General features: G+C 39.1%; 1 protein-coding gene across 1 annotated transcript in view; it reads left to right on the forward strand.

Annotated features, from left to right (window-relative positions):
- Positions 1-20222, forward strand: part of TSPAN12 (tetraspanin 12) — a 45623-nt gene that overhangs the window by 21573 nt on the left and 3828 nt on the right. Inside the window, exons 4-6 of the mRNA XM_050324210.1 lie at positions 9292-9366; positions 14021-14128; positions 17115-17258. Coding sequence (XP_050180167.1) covers positions 9292-9366; positions 14021-14128; positions 17115-17258 — 327 coding nt within the window. The remainder of the gene's footprint in view (positions 1-9291; positions 9367-14020; positions 14129-17114; positions 17259-20222) is intronic.

Here is a 20222-nt window from a genome sequence, read left to right on the forward strand (position 1 = left end):
GAATATGAGTCAGCAGTACCCTGGCAGCCAGGAGGGCCAACCGTGTCCTGGGGGCATCAGGCATCGCCAGCTGGTTGAGGGAGGTGATTGTCCCGCTCTGCTCTGCACTGGTGCGACCTCACCTTGAATATTTTGTGCAGTTTTAATCACTGCAGTATAGGAAAGACATTAAGCTATTGGGGAGTATCCAAAGGAGGGCAGCCAAGATGGTGAAGGCCCTTGAGGGGAAGCCATATGAAGAGCTGAGGTCACTTGGTCTGTTCAACCTGGAGGAGTCTGAGGGGAGACCTCATTGCAGTCTACGGTCTCCTTGTGAGGGGCAGGCACTGATTTCTTTTCTTTGTTGACCAGTGACAGGACCTGAGGGAGTGGCCTGAAGTTGTGTCAGGGGAGGTTTAGGCTGAATATTAGAAAGTGGTTCTTCCCCAAAGGTGATTGGGTGCTGGAACAGGCTCCCCAGGGAAGTGGTCACAGCACCAAGCCTGACAAAGTTCAAGAAGTGTTTGGATGATACTCTCAGGCACATGGTGTGACTCTTGGGGATGGTCCTTTGCAGGACCAAAGATTGGACTTGATGGTCCTTGTGGGTCCCTTCCAGCTCGCCAGATTCTGTGATCTTCCTTGTTCCTCTTTTCCCCCCCAATGCCTGCTTGTTACACTGTTAATATTGCTTCCTCCTTCCAAGTTCTTGAAAATCATTGATACCCAGGGCAGTAGAAGAGACTGAAACAACACTAGAGCTGAAAAGAGTTCTGGAATGATGCTCCCTGGTGAAAAGAGAAGGGAAGATAGTAATAAAAGGTTGGTGAAGTGATGGATGTGGGTACCAGGAAACTATTGAAAAGACAGAGACCGATAGGACAGTAGGTTCAAGGGACTGGGGTTGTTGAGGGGAAAGAGCTGGGAGTGATACCAACCAGGATGGGAATGAGAGGTGCTGCATCTTGACTGAGAAAAATTGGGGAACTGATTAGATGATTTATGGTCCTACGGCTTTAGTGCTTTTTTTCATCTCTGTCCTTTCCAGATCCTCTTTCCTCATTTCTTGTTTGCCCTGTGTTTGGGGTTTTTTAACCTCTGCTGAAGGGAGTAGGGAATAGGTGAGTCCCTAAGAGCAAGGAAGGAGTAAATGACTAAGTGGCTCCATAAAGCTCAGCCAAATCTCTGTGTCTTGTCTGAAATGCAACCCAGTCCTAGTGGTGGGCCATGACTTGATGCTGTGGTTCAGCTGAATTCTTGTTGCCACAAACTGAGTATGGAGTGGATGTCCTGTCAGGTAAATTAATCTTTTTCTTGCTTAATCATGTTCTTTTGGCTATTTAACCATGGAGGCACTTTGCTGTGTGGGTTTTAGATCTAAGAGCATTTCTTCACTCAAAAGTGAAGTTTTGTTTGAAGTTTTGGGACACACTGAGACAGAGTTATTGTGTGTATCAGCACCATGTCAGTCTGTTATGCAAACGGAAAGGATTTGCTCGACTAAAGAAGCATTTTTATAGTGTTTAATTTCCTTGGGAGAAAATAAAGGAGGTAGAAAAACGAAGGAGGTTCTGTTTTGAAAATCTGTGTGGAATAGGAAACTCTTAAATTTTAATATAAATCCTATGAAATAAGGGAAGAAGAAAAGGAAAGGGAATATTGTAAACCTTGAGGAAATATGTTCTAATGTCTATCATTACTTGTGTTCTGTTCAGTACTTTACCATGACCTTGAAATGACCTTTACTGCTTGGCAGTTCAATGACACAAGGTAATTGAACCTTTAGCAAATAATTCCTAATAATTGTGTGAAGTATACATTTAGTTATTTCCAAAGGAATACCTGTTTACTATTATAAGCAAAGATTAAACATTAAAGTAAAAATTTAAAACAGGTCATTAATATTCCATAGAAGAATCAAGGCTGTGAACAAATTTATAAATAATTTTGCTTACTTTTTAAAAAAGGCGTAGGCTTATTAAAAAGAACTTAGATTCATACTTTAAAAATCAAAAATGTTTATTGCCTAAAAAAAAAAATTGAAGATTAACTATAAAGATTTTCAAAAAAGTGATAACTATATAAAATTTGGACTTTACAAAGATCACAGGCTGTAAGACATTTTGATAAAATTTTGTGGTCTGGGGAACCAAATCTAAAATTGAGATATTTGATCATGAACTGGATGACATTCAGTAGCTTATGTTGCAAGTTGATGGTGACTGCATCTCTCATAAATTTCTATGTTGTCAAGCAAGTAAACCAAATTTAAAATCAAAATGACTAATGAACTGTTAATCCCTACAGGGCAGGGCAGAGGGAGGTAGGGGGGAAGGAAGGAAGAGGGGGTGGGGGAAAGTTTGTGCTGCTGGAGTGGATAAACAGAGGATTTCAGTTTTCCATGCAGCTTGTCTGACTCCATTTAATGAGGGTTTGCTCCGTTTAGAAAGGGATAGCTGTATTAATGATTAAAATAACCTTGTTATCTTGTAAACTGTAACAAAAATAAAGGGAACCATAGTTTTCAAAGGAGGAAGAATTTGTTAGATTTTGCAGAGAAGGATTATGGTTCCCATTGGTGATCCAGTGGTGATGGTTCTATCTTCCCAGGGGTAAAGATGCTGGATGGCTTGCATCTCACAAGAGAAAGGCTGATGCTCTCAGGTTGTTAGCCATTGGGAAATGCTATGCAGAACCCTCTTAAAATCTTCTGGCATTTACTCTACATACCGTATACTCTGGTCTTTTAGAGATTCCCATAACGTTTCATTCTGCAACTGCCTTCTCAGGATCTCCTTCAGCCCCTGCCCTTCCCAGAGCTTTCCTTACCTCTCATGCCATATGCACCATATTGCAAGTCTGAGAAGGCCGGAGTTGCTGGTCAGCTGCTCTTAATTTGTTCTGCTGTAAAGGCTGGAGCTTTTCTTGAGGCTGAGGTAAAAAAAAAAAGTTATATCTTCTGGGAGAAAAGAAAAGCACTTGGGAGGAGAGTAGTAGAGCTTGAAAAGAAGATCCTTATGAAATAAAATGCAGAGCATGTGAACAATGATTCATTAGTAAGTACACTGATCCTTCAAAGAAAGACACATTTGCTCAGAAATTAAAGGATTTCTGCAGCCTTGTAGAACAGGTTCTTCGAAAGCTCCCCATAGGCTCACTTTTCTTCACCATGTTGCAACTTCTGACTCCAGTCATTGACCCTGCTGTGCCATTGCTGTTTACTTTCATACACAGAATGCAGTCTTGTTTTCTCACTGTCTGGAAGTGGTCTTAAGAAGTCAGTGTTCTGACTATGTTGTGTGTGGAATGTTCTCATCCCATTAGGATGAGATGAATTTGGGGTTACTAGGGATTAATTAAATAGATTGTGAAGCCTCCTCACGTTGACAGCAGTTAACTCAGAAGCTGTCAGAACAGACGAAATAGGGTCTTAATTCCAATAACAAGAGCAACATCCACCATATAAACCAAAAGGTTTGAGGGAGGAAAAAGATTTATTAAACAACTCTTTGCCTTTCTGGTCCTGAAGAAATTTGGGTTGCTGCAGAACCCTGTCTCTGTTCATGTTTTTGTGAGTTGAATGGACTCTTGCTTCCAAACCACACTTCCAAACTGCAAAAAAACCTGATCACACTACGTTTGGTGTGAGCAGGATCAAGGGAGCATGACTGGGGATGTGTTCAGGTCTTTGATTCTCCTTGTGCATGGGTTAAAGAGCCCAGTTTCATGAGTTATAGTAGCTGAATGCTGATGAGGCATTCCATAGGTAATTGGGAACAAATTACTGAAGCCAGCTGTGGTAGAGCAAAAAAATCCATGTGGAAAAAAAATCACTTCAGGAACATACTTGGGTATGTTCAGCTTTATAGTACAGCTGCCCTTAACTGCCTGGACTGCTTGGCACCAGAGGACCATAGTGATTCGTTGGTCAATAAGTACCCGGAGTCACCAAATTTCTGAGAGCTCCTGGTTTTAGCTTCATTTCAGACATAATGCTTATGCCAGGGGTATCCTAGGAGTTTTGTATCTGCGCTGGTGGGATTATCATGGTGGTTGAAATGGGGCAGTGGATGTTGACATTGCCCTGGCTGTTGCACTAAAGGAGACTACTGCAGGGCACTAGAGTTTTGACTCAAGTTTTCCTTCGTAGTTTGAATTTCATATTCCTACTGTCAGAAAAATCTCTGAGAAATTCCATGTTCTTGGAAGTACTTTTGAGAAGGACATTTAAAATGGGGACTAGGGTGGGAGGAGGATCAAAATTTTTGCGAACTCTGTTGATGTACTGTGTTTTTTGAAGTCATGGGGTTTTTTTCCATCCTGTCAGTAACAAAAAGAGGAGATTATTTTTTAGCACTTCTTTTCACCTTTTGCCTGAAAAGCATAGACAAATTATATTAAGTGATTAATTGCAGGAATCCTGTGGCATATTCGAGACAAACAAACAAAATCTCTAGATCTACATAAGAGGCTTGTATTACATCTCTGCAAAAAAACATAAAGCATCATGTTTCACACTTTACATCCTTCCCTAAAGTTACCCACAATTACCACAAAATAAATTCTGTACTCTGCAGGATGAAAAGCCATGAGAAAGAGATCTTGTGTTGGGCAGCACTTCATGTGTGTACTTTTCACTATTACTCTCTGAAGAGAATGGGAGTTATTGGAATAAACACCTCTCAAGCAAGTGCAAAATAACTTAGATTTTGCAGTAGTGATTTTGTGCTTGCTTTTGCTATTTTTATTTGTGTTTTTATCTAAATGGTTGAGATGATCAAGAAAGAAATATGTTCCTGGAATATATTTGATGGTGGTGGGTGTTAGCTTAGTTTGGTAGAACAAATAGAATAGCAAAAAACCTGTCAAAACTTAATTAGGATAAATTAATTTTGTAGCTAAGTTTTTAGCCTTAGATGAAGAGATAAGAAGACATTTTAGGCATATGCCAGAGCATGTATACTCCTTGTATGGATCACTGGCATATATGGAGCTTGTACCCTCTTACGGGGTTCCACTGTGGTGTGCAGGAATGTTATTCGGACTAAAATTTCTGACTTTACTTAGACAATCCATATAGATCTTTATAAAAATAGTTTTGAATTATTTTGATTTTTAATGCATATTTGAAAGTACCATGTACTTTTCTAGTTCTTTATCAGGTTCTGATAGCCTTTATGCAAATAGCTCTTTGAATTAGGACAAAACCTATTCAATACTAGTCTCCATTTTTTTCTTTTTTTTTTGTTATTGTTTTCTGTCTTTATTTACTTGATGATTACCTTCCTTTTGTGGTTGAAATTCATCGTAATTGGATTTGCATTCAATATGTTCCACTATCCCACTGTCCTTTTTTGTCTTGTATATGAATTCTCTGTAGATGCAGACTTAGTGCTGTCTGACTTGCAGGAGAGCAAGACCTTTCTGGAGACTGTTGCAAGTTGCAGTAGCTGTGTATGACCTGGTGGTGTCTCCGCATTAGTAGGTAGTGTTGTTGTTGGTTTCCATACTGTTGTGTGTGGTTTCTGCTTCAGAGGTTTCAGGATTTGGATATTGGCTGTGGCCTGTACCACATAAAGAGTGGATTCCAGTAGACAAAATCTCGAGTAGATTGCAGTAGAACAGCATCTGGTGATTACACAGGGAATATCTTTACTATCTTTCCTTGGCCCTTCATCCCTCTGTCTTTCCATCTCCAGTTCCTTCACCTCTCTTTCAGGACTGATGTGCTGGAAAATTAGAGTTGTTTAAGCCTCTGGAGACTGTCAGTGCTGCAAATCCAAGTGCTTGTGTACCTTATACCAAGGTTCCAGGTATAAGAGGAAATGCTTGTGTAAGAAAGCTACTGCTTTACAGAGCTGCTGCCTCCTTCCCAACCTCCTCTCCTCCTTTGCCTCTTACCTGTGGTGGTGAGCGAGCTTAAGGAGGAGGTTGCAGAAGAACCAGCTCCTGCCAACTGACAACATGTATTTGAAACTGAAGGGATGCTGAAGCTTAGGATCTTGGCCACATGCGAATCTGTGACTCAGTGAGGAGCAGCAAATGTCTGTTGCTTTATTTATTTATTTTTAAATTGGCAAATAATTTTACTTTGATTTATTACTCTCAGAAGAATGTTTTCTACTGGTGTTGCAATCATTCAGATTCTCTCAAAGAAGCAACATTTTAGCTTTCTCACAGCCTTGCTGGAAGAAATCCTTTGGTGAGACTGATGGCTTTGTAACAGGGTCAAGGCACTGCTCCAGTTTTCTGATGACTTTGCATAGTCAGACTAGGGAGAGATTGATAGTGATTAGCAGTTGCCCACAAAAGGCAGATGTTAAAAGTCTGTAGGATTTACCATGTAAAAGGTAGTTCTTAAAATAATCACTACTGTGCATTAATTGCTTGTAGGTTTTGGATTTTTATTTTATGATGGCCTGTATATGTCTTCGCAAAACTGTTCGCTCCCCTCTGTGCTTTCCCCTTCTTATTCTCTCTCTGCCAAAAAAAACCCCAAAAGAGTGAGAAACAAAGAAGCGGTAGAAAATACCTCACCAATGGCCAGTACTCTGAGGGAGGTTTGCTGTAGAAGGTTAATGTCAGTGACCTGCTGGTGCAGTTTTGAGTGTGATATACTGTAGTGCTGCTCAGTGAGTTAGTATTCTTTACAACATGTAGCCAGTTAGCCCATAAGAAGAAATATTTACCCTTGCTTCAAAACCAAGTCCCTGTTTCTGGCAGAGAAGTGTGTAAATGCAGGAAGATGCATTTAGCATTCAGGCTTCTGTGGGAATTTAACTGGGGACAAGGAATAAGCACTGAAGCCAGTAATAATTCCTGGATTTGAAAGATGGAAATTAGGTGTAATAAATTTAAATAATGGTTAGAGGGTTTTTCTTCCCACAAAACTTATATAAGAATTATTTGTTTTGCAAACCATTATATTTAGAGAGAGGTATAATATACCCCTCAGCAGCAGAGTGAAACTGAACCTTCTGTGTGCAAGTTTTGGTGTACTGCAGTCGCTCAGTTCCCAGCACGGGCTTTTCACTGTGTCTTTTTTTGTCTGTGGACAGAGATGTGACTTCTCAGGACAGAAGGCCTGATTCTTCTGCAGTGCTCTGATGTGTCCAGATGTAGCTGGTTAGGAGTGCTCAGTCCTTGGCAGACCCAGCAGTGGTTTATGAGTGAATCTGGCTAAATAGCTTTTGATTCTGGGCTATTTTCGGTAACTGGAGAAAATCTTTGGTTTGGCTCTTCTGTCTCCGTCTACTACCACAAGCATTCTTAACTATATGCTGACAAAAACGTTAAGGTTGATGAATGAGTTAAATGTTACAAAGAACTTCAAATTAAGAGCTTTGCAGAGAATGCCATACATATACCCCTAGATGTTTCACTTTCACTATGAGCAGCGAGTTTTGTATAAGGTTCAGGGATAGCAGGCAGTCCCAGGCTTGGTATTCAATTAGAGGATAAACCCACTGAAATTTTGACAGCTGAGAACTCAAAATTACTTTTCATTGAAACATTTAGTTGTTCTTCTCGAAAAGGGCATTAGTCATAATGCCCTTAAACATTTTTTTTAATATTAATTAAAAGAGCTAAAGCATGTGACATTCTTTCCTGTTTTCAAAGTGAATACTTAGAAAAGTAGTTTTCCATGTTTTGTTTCTTTTTTTTTTTTTTTATTAAAGAACCCTTTGCATAATTTGCAGGCACTGTATTTGTACTGGTTACTTTTCATAGAAGCTCATGAATTTATTTTTTAGAGAAATTATCATTGTTCTTGCAAGGTATGATTCATATTTTCCTTTTGGACCTTTGGAGGATGAACATATTGGTTATTGAAGACCTTTACTGGAGCTCTGTGTGTGCTTTCAGTGCTGATTTGTAAGAAAATGTAATATGGTCAGCTGTAATGACTATAAAGATGCAATGTAATATGATGGAGACCTAATAAAACAGGAATTCTCTTTTCAACACCATCTTTATTGGACAGATCTTTGCAGGGGGAGCATATGAGTACATGTTTCTCCTGAAAATTAACATGAATATTTTTTCATGTACTTTTTTTATGTGTGTGTGTGTATACACAAACCTAATTTAGGGAGTTAGATTTGATCACAAGTAGAAATTAAGGCAGGACACTGTTCAGTAGCTGCCAAGGTATCTGTGAATTACTCAGTTCCAGACTAGGTAAATGAAAAAGCTGCTATGTAGATGACTGTTAGGAATCCTGTTTTAAATAATACATCTTATTGACCCTGTAATAGAAAAAAGAAATCACCTACCATCAGTACGTGTTTTTTGTCTTTTATATTCATCCTAAGTAGACTCCAGAATAAAATTACTAAATTAGAAGCCATTCAGCATATGTCCTACTATGGAATTATATATTTATTCTATTCTATTTTATATTTTGATGGTGTTTCTTTGGTTTCCAAATTAAATTAAAATCCATGAAGACTGTAACTTTTAAGTCTCGCGTATTGAGAAGGGGGAGCTCAGTCCATTGACATGAAATAAAGTTTGGAGTCAGCAATGAATGGGACTGTATTTCTGCTTTAAATGAAAGATAAATGGGCTACTTCTAATGGAGAACACCAGTTAAAGCAGCCTTAATGTCCATGCAGATTTATCCTGCAGTTCAGAAAGGGTTTGTTGATGCTATGCAGAAGACAGTCTCGCTCTTCTTACTTGCAGCAACCAGTTTTTCTTAAATGTCATTACTTCATTTATACTTGAAGTTGCTATTTTTAAATAGGTCAAGGGTTAGACTTTGTTATAGAAAAAGATACTTCAGTCAATCTCAATAAATATTTGTACAGTTAGACCTGACCTCAAATACCTAGATCACTTTGATAAGAACATAGTTTTCAAGAACCCTGTTTGTTTCTTGTGACAATTTTTTTTATTTTTTAATTTCCTTTCCCCTTTTGGCTATTAGAATGATTTGCGTATGTTTCTTTAATGAAACTGAAAAAAAGAAATTTCTTTTATACATGTATGAGGGGAAAAAGATTGTCCTCTTTGCAGCAGTTTTAGTATAATGTATCAGGATAGCCTTGTACTCTTGAGCAACAAGGAAATTCATTGATTTGTCCATTGTAATGTTCATATGCTTCATGTTGGTAAGAAATATCAGAAAGTTTGCCACATGAATCTTTCATATGCTGTTTACAAAAATGAATTTCAGTTTCCATGTCTTCAGTCACATGAAATGTTAATAATGTTCTGAGAAGTTCTTTAATATTGTTTTTTTTTAATTTGAAAACTTTTATATTTCAAAGAATATAAAAATAACTAAGACCATTCTGTTTTCTTCAGTACTTTGGAAGCTTGCTTGTAATATTCTGTGTTGAACTGGCCTGTGGTGTTTGGACCTACGAGCAGGAAATAACGGTGAGTCAGAAAAGGAGGCTGCATTTGTTTTTTTCAGCAGAAGAAAAAGATTTCCATTAGGTAGCTGTTTCCTAATTGCTCTAGTGTTTATCTCTGTTCATTACTCTGACAGTCTAATTTCAAGTGACTGCCTTGTTTTTAAACAGAGAATTCTTCTGGGAAAGCTTGTCTGTCTGGAAGGTCCTATCTCGGTTTCTGCTTACCCCCTCTGTATTTGAGAGCCAAATCCTGCAGCACCTGACTTAAGGACTTCATTTTTTGTTAATTCTTGCTTAGGCAGGTTTTCATTGAAGTAATTGAAACTTTTGAGGATAAAGTATGAGCTTCAGGCTTCACTAAGGCTTTTGAGAGAGTAGATGTGAGAATTTGAAGGGATTTTGGCCCCAAAATTCTTCATGTTTAAAGAGTGTACTACATTGTAAAGAGACAGTGTGTTCTTTCAACAGAGGACTTGCTGTCTGCCGAAATCTACACACTGCCTCCACAAACTGTAAATGCCAGTTTTAAGCAAAACATGTCTTGACTATGAAACACTCTTCTGTAAACTTGTGAAGACGTTTTATCTCTGTCTTGTTTTTATAGCTGCACCAACCTTTAATTTTCAAACTGAGGACTTGTAACCATCATGTAAGGAAATGGATAAGCACTGAACTGAAATTAAACTGAAATGTTACTCTGCTGGCTGCTATCTTTACATCTTGTACTCAGTTTGGTACACTTTTATGAATAGAGGGACAAATATTTTCTCTTAACTGCCAAGATATGCCCAATATAATGGTCTTTCCAACAGTGAATAGCAATTACATTGCAGTAAGATTGGAGGCAACTTTCTTGATATTTACACAGTACGTAGACCAAAGGAATTTCTGGCACATTTGAAGTCTGAAGTTACGTGGCAGCACTTTGCATCAGAATTCATTCCCTTGTGGAACAGCTTCCAGACGGCTGTTCTAGTATAACAGCAATTAAGGCTATTCCTTTGCTTTAAATGTCAGCTTGTGTTGATTCATTTTAAAATTGGGAATACAGACAAGAGGCATTCTTCATCCTATGGGCACAGCTGCCCTCTGTGGGGGTTTTGCCAAAGATTACTGTCATAACTAACATCCGTCTTTCCACAGAAATCTAGTCAGTGGAAACTGCCTGAAACAACATATAGCCTTCAGAGCACTGGAACATGCTTTCTCTAGCCTTCCCTATTCAGTTTGAGAACCTGAAGTTACGGTGTGTTTTAGTCTGACCCCCAAGCTTTTGATTACATGCTATGCTACTGAAACCCAAACCTTGGACAGTTTGATAAGAGCTGGCATAGCCCTAATATATGTTAACGCACTGGTGGTGCTGTTTCCCACCAGAAGAAACCTAATGTCCTTGCATCCCTTTGCTAAAGTAAGTGCTGAATTCCATGCCAGCATCATCTGCAGTGGGTCACAGTGAACCCAGATACTCTTTTTTTGCTTTTCTTTTTCTTTTTTCTTTTTTCCCTGTATAAATATTTATTTTCTTCTTCATCCTCTGAAATACTGGGTTGCGTTGGGGTTTTGTTGTTGTTTTTTTGTTATTTTCTCTTTTCATCTGATCTCTCACTATTATTACCTTTGTTCTAACAATACTGCTTTTTGCGTGATGGGGTGGGCTGCAGCTGGGTTTGTTGCTGCTGAGACCCATAGGGAATGTGGCAGTCTGGAAGAGCACAGTTCTTTTTCAGGGGTTCTTTCATACCTGTGCAGGTCACTTCTGTGGAGCATGCTTCTACCTACTCTACTTGATGAAGATAAGAAGTCTCCCTCTTATACCCATAAGGGTGACTTGATGTCATGTTTTTTTCAGCATAGCATGAAACCACATGGGCCCCTGGTGGGTTTCAGAGGATCAGCTGGCGTTAGTGTAGGTGGGTGGGTGATGTTGTCAGAAATGTCACTGAGGCATAACCGCCTCTGCTGATTCCGTATGGGCTCTCCTTGGAGTGTGGACAAGTTGCTCTAAGAGTCCTTGCATAAACAATTTTCCTTCCAGCTCATGATAGCTCTCAGCATGAAGTGTGCCTCATGACTAATTTATTCCACCCACAAGATTGAAAAGCCAGTGTGGGTTCTTGGCTTACTTAGGCATTGATCAAGCCTTGATAATCATTAGAAAAATAATAATGAGTGAGTAGATCTCAATGGCAGAACGAACTTTACAAACTTACGTTAATATTAAACCAGCATCTCTAGTTTTTGTTTTTCCACACGCTACAGAAGAGTATTGGTGTATAGTCAGACAGATGCATCTTGGGCATCTATTATTGTACACCAGTCTGTGTATATGAGCTGATAGGAAGCTATTTAGTACATCCATCAATGTCCTTAACTCACAGAATCACAGAATATCACAGAATATCACAGAATATGCTGAGTTGGAAGGGACCCACAAGGATTGAGTCCAGCTCTTAACCTTGCTCAAGACCATCCCCAAGAGTCACACCATGTACCTGAGAGTGTTTGAATGATACTTCTTGAACTCTGTCATTCCTGATGCTGTGGCCACTTCTCTGGGAAACCTGTTCCAGTGCTCAACCACCCTCTGGGTGAAGAACCTTTTTCTAATATCTGACCGAATATCCCCTGACACAACTTCAGGCCATTCCCTTGGGTCCTGTTACTGGTCACCATAGAGAAGAGATCAGTGCATTCCTCATGAGGAAGTTATAACTACAATGAGGTCTCCCCTCAGTCTCCTCCAAGCTGAACAGACCAAGTGACCTCAGTGGCTCCTCATATGCCTTCATTCTTGGAGCAGTCAGACACACATTCCAAAATCCTTCCTTACCTCCAGAATTCAAATTGCCTTTCTACAGTGATGTTTAGATTGTTTTGCCTTGCTTTTAATTTCCTTCTCTCACTTCTTGAGCACTTTTTCTGCCTTTTTTTTTTCCCCACGGATTTCCTAAAGAAGTTGGATGTCTTGCATTGTGGGTATAACCTTGGATTGTGTTCAACTCAAACAATAAAAAATAATAAAAAAATAATCTAGCAAATATGAGCTTAGTTGTGACAATATCAAATTACCTGAAGAAAGCAGAGTGTAACTTACGATGCAGAAGAAAGAGAAATGCATTGAGTACAAACCAATGTAAATGTTTGTGATAGAAAGATTCTGTGATACTGTTTTAAAGTATTTTTAGTACTCTACTGCTAATGTATTTTTCATGTGGGCAATTGTGAGTTCAACACTTTATCATTTAAGAGAAAAATGTGCTAAGTGAAAGGCATGTTACATTTCTGGGACATTATTAATATATTAATGATATGAAGCTTTACTGGGGCATCAGAAATGTAGTATAACTTAATAGCGGTAATGAAACATTATCAAATGTTCTTATTTGTCTTATAGGTTCAGGCAGGCAGCGTTTGTCCCTACGTTTTTGTAGAGTATCTAGCACAGTGAAGACCAGGCTTCTTGGGAAGTACTGTGATCGAGGTTTTTTATTAGATAACATCTGTTGCTACTTGCAGAATGCCCTTATGGTTTGCTCCAAATTGAACAGGATAGCAAAGTCATGACTGCTAGAGGAGCTGGGTTCCCCTGCCATCCAATTGACAACTGATATTGCAGTTGTGGTTTCTTTCACCATGACTTTTAAGGCTAGTGGAAACAAGGCAAAACTCAGCATGATGGTATGTGTGCCTAGGAGGGCAGTACAGTCTTCAGCAACTTGTTTTGTTTTGTCACACTGAAATCTGTGCAGCTGAACAGAAGTCAGGTTCTAATCTTGACTCTTAAATGCACTGCGTGCCTGATGCCATAGCACTTGCTTTGGTTTGTAATGAATTGCTGACTTGTCATGTTCAGACAATGGAGAGCACCAGCACCTCACTTCTGAGTGGTCAAATTTGAAAGAAAAATACTTCAAGAATCCTTCTTTAAGAAGAAAACATTTACGAGACTGTGAGTGTGTATGAAGAAAAAAGGTCACAAGGCCTCGTCTACACTTCCTTGTTTCTGTTCTTGAGCGAGATACTGAAATAGAACACATTAAGGATACCTGCATACAGGACTCCAGACAAAACCAGAAAATCATTGAAAAAACTCCTGGGGTAGAATTCCTCCCAATTAGTTTTATATATGTGGAAGTTAGACATTTAGATCTAAGTTTGTCACCTTAGACAGTGAAGTGGATTTGAGACTTCAAGGCAATGATGCATCTGCTCTGTTTAAATTACTTATCTTGTGATCAATTGCCCCGTTTGGCTGCCTGTTTCTTTCTGTTGACTAAGAAAACAGCAGGGAGATGCCTAAACTGGGGCAGAGAAATGCCATCCCTGATGACTTGGATGGGACTCAGTTCAAGTTTTATGCCAGATAAAAAGTGTAGTAGTGGTGTAACCAGATTGTACCCAACTATCCCTGAATCTCTCCCAAATGTAACTCCTTTTCCAGCATAGATTAATTTGTAAGCACAGGAAAAAAATAACTTTCTCCTGATATTTTAAGAAAAGCTTGTGAAGTATTAGTATCATAAAAATTGCAATACTTGTTTTCCTGTTTTATTTGTATACAACGTTATTTTGGTCATTGCACTGGAAAGATCAAAGAATGGATGGAATTTGTGGATTTGGAGCCACAAGCTTATTGATCCACTGTGTAAATCATTTATCTTTCCTTGCTCCAGGTTCCAGTGCAGTGGTCTGATATGATCACACTGAAAGCCAGGATGACCAATTATGGCCTACCTAGGTACCAGTGGCTGACCCATGCTTGGAATTTCTTCCAGAGGGAGGTAAGGTGACAGTAGTTCATGAACTGAAGTAATACATGCTCAGTAAATGTTACTTATCTGCTAAAGGAAGAGGTTTGGTTGTAAGTGAAAAGTTCATTTCATATGAAACACTGTCTAGTGATGGTATCTTTTAACATCACTTGATATCCAGTTCTTCCGTTTTTATATGCCCTAAAGATGCTTAAACACCAAAAGAAAAGTGTCACTAAATTCGGATAAATTGCTAACACTCTCTTCTGACCTTTGCCAGTAAGATAGGACATGAACACCTTTTAAGATTACTATAGCATTTTAGGATACAATGTATATAAAACTAAAAATCTGCAGGTAAAGTACAATGAATATGAGGTTTTAATATTAAACTGTGCTCCCCTTCCTGTAGGCTCTGTAGTTTCTTTTCATCAAGCTGCATGGTTAAGATATGTGTTTAGCTGGAAAGGAGTGGAAAAGGAAGTTTTCATAACGATGCCAACACTGTCTCTTAGGTTTGTGAAAGTGATTAGGGTTTTTATTTCCTTTGACTGGGGGGGTCAGAAACAAACCATAAAGCTTCCTTGTGTATTCACAGCTTTGCCCTCTACCCTACTAAAATTCAGAACTTTTTTCAAAGAATGAAGTATTATGTTACAGAAACATGAACATGAAATCGCCTGAGGTAAAACCCATTAACTCCAAATATAACTCACGTGCAGGAAGAGAACTTCTTAAATGCCTGTCATTGTGTTGCTCTTGTTGAAATGTTGAAATCTATCAATGTTGCACAGATTTCCTGTTTATTTAAACATTTCCTGGCAGCACTTGGTTAGTCTGTATTTATACTAAAACCTGAAAGAAAGAGGTTAAACACCAGCATACTCCCACCCTGTTCCCTGCTCTGGTTATTCAAGTGCTCTGTGAAACTAAGTAATTCTTCATATGCAGGTAGAGTGTTTATGTCTATTTTGTAGCTGAGATAATATAATTAAATGGTCTCAATCCATTTTCCTTGAATAGAGCTGGTACTTGTATCTTGGTTGAAACGTATAGGTTGATTAAATTAAAATCTGCCTCTTATCCTCCTAGTTGTTGTGGTGTCATCATAGTGGCTGGTTATAATATGAATAATAATAATGATGCGGTCTTTGCAATGACAGCGAGGAGCCAAAGGTTGAGCTTTCCTTCAAGTCCTGTGTTGGGACTAACAAACTAATAAAAACAGAGACATTAAAGCTGTGGTAAAGAAGGAAGCAGATTTTTAAGAGGACTGGTAAGGTCAAGGGCACAGTGTGTGCCAACAGTCTGGGCACTGATCTGCTTGATTGTGAGCAAGGAGTGGTGCGGAATACAGGACTCTGGCTCTGAAGTGGGTAGAGGGGGGAAATATGTTCCCAAGCCCATGGGTCAAAGGAACCAGGGGATGACTTACACTCCAGCTGGTACTGGAGGACATTCAGACAGAAAAAAGATTGCATCTTGTTTCCGCAGCAAGGCTTCTTTTCAGTCATGTCAAGTCCGCGTTCAGTGCCAACCCAAATCTAATGTAGCTGCTTTATCCCTTTCCTATATGAAAGCAGCTACTAATGTGGTAGAATGGTCATTTGGCTTTAAATCTCTGGATGTACTTTGCAGAGGAGAAGACAGTTTGTTAGTCCTGCTGGTTTTTATAGCCTACTATGGCTCATCTGCTTTGCAGCCAGACTTCTTACTTTTATGGTTGATTCTGTTGCAGTATTTACTTTAGTGTGATACCCTTTCCTTTTGTTTTCCATTTTCCTTTTAGCATTTGCAACTTCTATATCTTTTTTCTCACTCTTTTAATTTTTTTTTTTTTTTTGTGTTTTAGGACCCCAGGCTCACCTCATGAGCTCATCAAAGGGGTTTTACAGCATAAAGATACAGAGCCCCAAAACCTGTCTGAGGGATTTATTAAAAGGGCCTTAGGTTCTTTTATACCTTGAGGTTACATGTGGGAAAAACACTACGTTTTCAGGAGGCCAAAATAACATGCTTTTACTGGCAAACTTTAGAAAATAAGGGAACTTGGCAAAAGTTTAAATAACACATTCAATCAAAATGCATTTCACAAAGCATTGACTTAGCAAATTCCAACCTGTCCAAGTTTAAGTTACCCAAATATCAAGAAAAGGGAATTATGAGAAGAAGTAAAGAAAAAAAGAGAGAGAGAATTATACCTACTGCCTTAGGTCCACGGTAGCACCAGCTGCTACAAATCCAGGGAAAATAGGGCTGTGACCACGTGGAGACCTCATGGTGTTGGTTTTATTTGCTCTGGTGGAGCTTCTGGTGTGCCAGCTATTTGGGATCTGGATTAGGGGCTCCAGGGGGTGTGGTGTGGGCCAGTGCTCCCTATGTGTCAGTGACTGACAGCTGCACCAAAGGCATTCAAGGAAGCAGGGTCTGGAGGCAGAGCATGATCCCACCTTGGCAGAACCTGATCTGCCCCCTCCCCCACACACTGAGCTGTTTCGAGGCATTGCTTTTTAGTCTCTCACATCTGTATTAAAGTAAATCTGTGCTTTTTCTGGTTTTCAACAGATGTGTCCATAGTTGTAACCTTGAAGGAACAGTCCTCACTAGTAAGACCTTTTCCTACTATTTCTTTCACCCCCTGGTACACTTGTTCATTAGTGTCACCATTTTGATATGAATTTACCATGTGGTAAGTTCCTTGTAGTAAGGATAGGAGAATTCCAGGACAGGACAATTTCTGTGAAGCATCCTTTGAGGAAGCAGTTGGGATTTAAAGGACAGAGCGGTACCATTCACTGTTTCTGAGGTATTCATTGGTCACTACCTTGAAATTTTCATGGTGCTTTTATGTAAAAGTACAGCAAAACAAGATACATGGAAGATCTTGTAAATACTTTTATTTCTATGTAAATATTTTGGAGGTTGGTGTTAGGAATTTATTTAGCTTTTTTGATGACCTAGTTTCAGGAAGAAGTGGCATCATTATTGCTGATCTTGGCTAATCCTTCCTTTGCAGTTTAAATGTTGTGGCGTGGTGTACTTCACAGACTGGCTGGAAATGACAGAGTTGGACTGGCCACCTGACTCCTGTTGTGTCAGAGAGTTCCCAGGATGCTCTAAGCAGGCACATTATGAGGATCTCAGCGACCTTTATCAGGAGGTAAGATGAAAAATATGAATATTTCAGAAGGCTTTGTGCATTCTTCCTGATACAGTAATTTTCCGAATTCATCATTTACAGTGCAACAGAGTAATTTGTTTGTAGAATAGCTGTGTTTATGGAAAGTGTTTATTTATTATTAATGCTGAAGGAAGGACAGATGGACCTACCCACTCTTGCCTGGAAGTGAGATAAGTTAGTGGCAATGCAGTTAACATCTGAGATGTGCTTAAAGATTGAGGTATTTATTTTATATCGGTTAGGTTGGAGTTCAGATTTGCTTTAATCCAAAAGTTAAAAATTAACTATGGTGTTATGTCCAGGCTCCAGCCAATCAAATGAATGTAGGGTAAGTAGAAGAGTACTCCAGTGAAATTTACAGTGAAGGACACTTTTGAGAATTTCTTAGAAAGATGAGAGTGCTCTTGATAAAAGATCTTATGCCAGTAGGCAGGTAATTCAGTTGTTGTACTCTGACCATGCATAGAAATGCTTTCTCTCTACTACATTACAGTATGATTATTTTAAAAGAATTACAAAAAAAAGCACCTTAAAACCAGGAGAGGACCTGCTTGAACTCAGAATGGACAAGGGAAGTGCTGATGGTAGCAAGTCATTACTGTTCTTAGAGTGAACATTATAAAAAGAGATAAATACGCTCTCTACTAAAACTCAGTTCTCACATAAATGTTGTCCAAAGTCACCTTTGGCTGAAGACTGGTTTGCCTACTACCATTTTTTAGTGCTAACAGACCTCTGAAGACTTTTAATTGTGTATTCAGTAGTAGCAGAATGACCAATAGTCCAGGTAGTGCAACAGGGACAGAAGGTGTGTCTCAATCAGGTAGTTATGAGGATCTGACAAGAGATGCATTCTTCAGTTGATTGTTTTTAGAGTAATATAGGGTGCATAGGAAGGAGGATGGGCATGAACATTTCTCCAGTGGATGGTGTAGTTCTGCATTATGGAAGAGTACCCAAAGAACAATTTTATTTTGTTCCATTTTTATACACTGTTCAAGACCCTTTTTTACAAGAATGTGTTGCATGGCTCTTGTTCAGGAACTATGGAGCAATACCTCTGAAGCAGGGAAAATTCACTATATAAACAAGCCAAAATGATTATTGGGTATTGCCAGGAAACAAACAAGTTTTGGGGAAATGAATTTGTATGGTATTGACTCAATGAAGAGAAGTTATATCATCTATTTTGGACTTTCAGACATCCATCTTAGGAGGTGGTGTGTTTCCATTAGGAAGAGAAAAGGCAGAGCTGCCAAAAGGCAGGTACCTCAGAAGGCCAGTCTTTGCTAGGGAACCTTAAAGACAGTAGTGGAGACTGTTTTCTTTTCACCAGCTATTTGTAGAACCTCTCTTGCCTTCTGGCAAGGCTCACAGCACTGACATCACTGGGTACGCTTTAGATGTGTCAGTCTCTGAACAGGAAAGCCATTCAGGCTTCTTCTGGGCCCTGCCAGCCTCGTACACAGCCTTGAAGAAGGAAAAAATGTGGCTCACTCTTCAGTGAAGGTTGCTTTTTGTAATACAATTGCCACTGTTAATATCATGCAGACCAAGTCTGTCACAGAGAGCCCTCAAGAAGTGTAAACACATGGAATGGAAACTGTAGAACATTCATTTGCCCCATGCATCCTTTGTACTTATGTGAAAAGGCAGGAGTATGTAAGCAGTGTCACTCAATGAAAAACTGCTTTTTGAGCACAGGAAGCTCAAAAATTTCTGAGAAGTACTAGTCACTGAAGTGCTAAACATGCAAGGTTTTCCTGTGTCATCTCTTCTGCTACTATTTCATACCCACAACCATATTCCAGGAAAGTGGTTCTCTGAACACTTCATATGTTCAAATTCTTTTGGTTCTACTTGGAGAAAATTAATAGCCAAAGATGCTTATTATGTAGGACATAAGGGCTTTGTTAAGACCCACTTGATAAAAAGAAAGGCTACCTGGCTTTTTTTCTAAAAGAAACCTGAAGGGTACATTTATGGTTCCTCCCCTACTGTACCAGAGAGCATTTTGGATGGACTCAGCTCTTGGCAAAAATTTATTTTTGGTTCTCTACTGCACAACCCATTCCAAAAAGGGACAGGCTATGTTCTGTTGTACCAGCCACAAAAATACTTCATTTCTCTTAGACATATCTACAGTATTTGGTTGGCAAAACATTTCTTTCCATGGTACTTGCCTGTGGGTTGTCTCACAGACTCTTGCAGTATACTTGCTAATAAGTTTATCAGTATCATGCAAAACCGACTTAAACTTCCAAGGCTAATCTGCCTGAATTGTAGTTTGGAGAGCTGAAGGAAAAAAAGCTTTTTTAGAAACTGATTTAAAACAAACTTGCATAGTCTGGTGGTTTGAGAGGGAGACTGATACGATTAGCCTCGCTAGCCTAAAATTGGCTTATGCAAATGCTTGGCAAGTCCATTCTGGTACTTCAGAAAAATTCTTTGTAGTACTTCAGAAAACTGAAGTTTAGTTTGTCTGGGACTGATAAATATTTTTTGTTTTAACTGTGCTGTAATTTTTTTCTGGAAACTCAGAGCTTTCTGTAGTCTAAGTTGGAATTCTTCACAGTTTAATTTTTGCAGAAGGAAAGGTGACTGAGTTCTGCTTGAGAGTATTTTTGGTAGTAATCATATTTTCCCTGCTTGAATTTGAAAGCTGTTTCTCAAATGCAGTGGTGGATGTTTTTTATTCTGATGGGCTTCACCGTTCGTGCAGTTCATGGAACAGACTGACCTTAGAAAGGCCATTGTTGTGAGGGAAGCATGAAGATGACAATGTGGCCTTGGAGGTTTATTGTGGTCTGAGCTCTGCCCATCTTGTGGTAGGGAACTGCAGGCTAGATGAAATGATTGGTAGGAGTTGATATCTTCAAAAAAATCAAACTTGCATGTTCAATATTTTCTTTTGTTTTCTAGCATAATTTTGAGTACTCAAAA

This window comes from Myiozetetes cayanensis, unplaced genomic scaffold (assembly GCF_022539395.1).
Source record: "Myiozetetes cayanensis isolate MyiCay16 unplaced genomic scaffold, myiCay2020 scf3, whole genome shotgun sequence".
In the NCBI taxonomy this organism is placed as follows: Eukaryota; Metazoa; Chordata; class Aves; order Passeriformes; family Tyrannidae; genus Myiozetetes; species Myiozetetes cayanensis.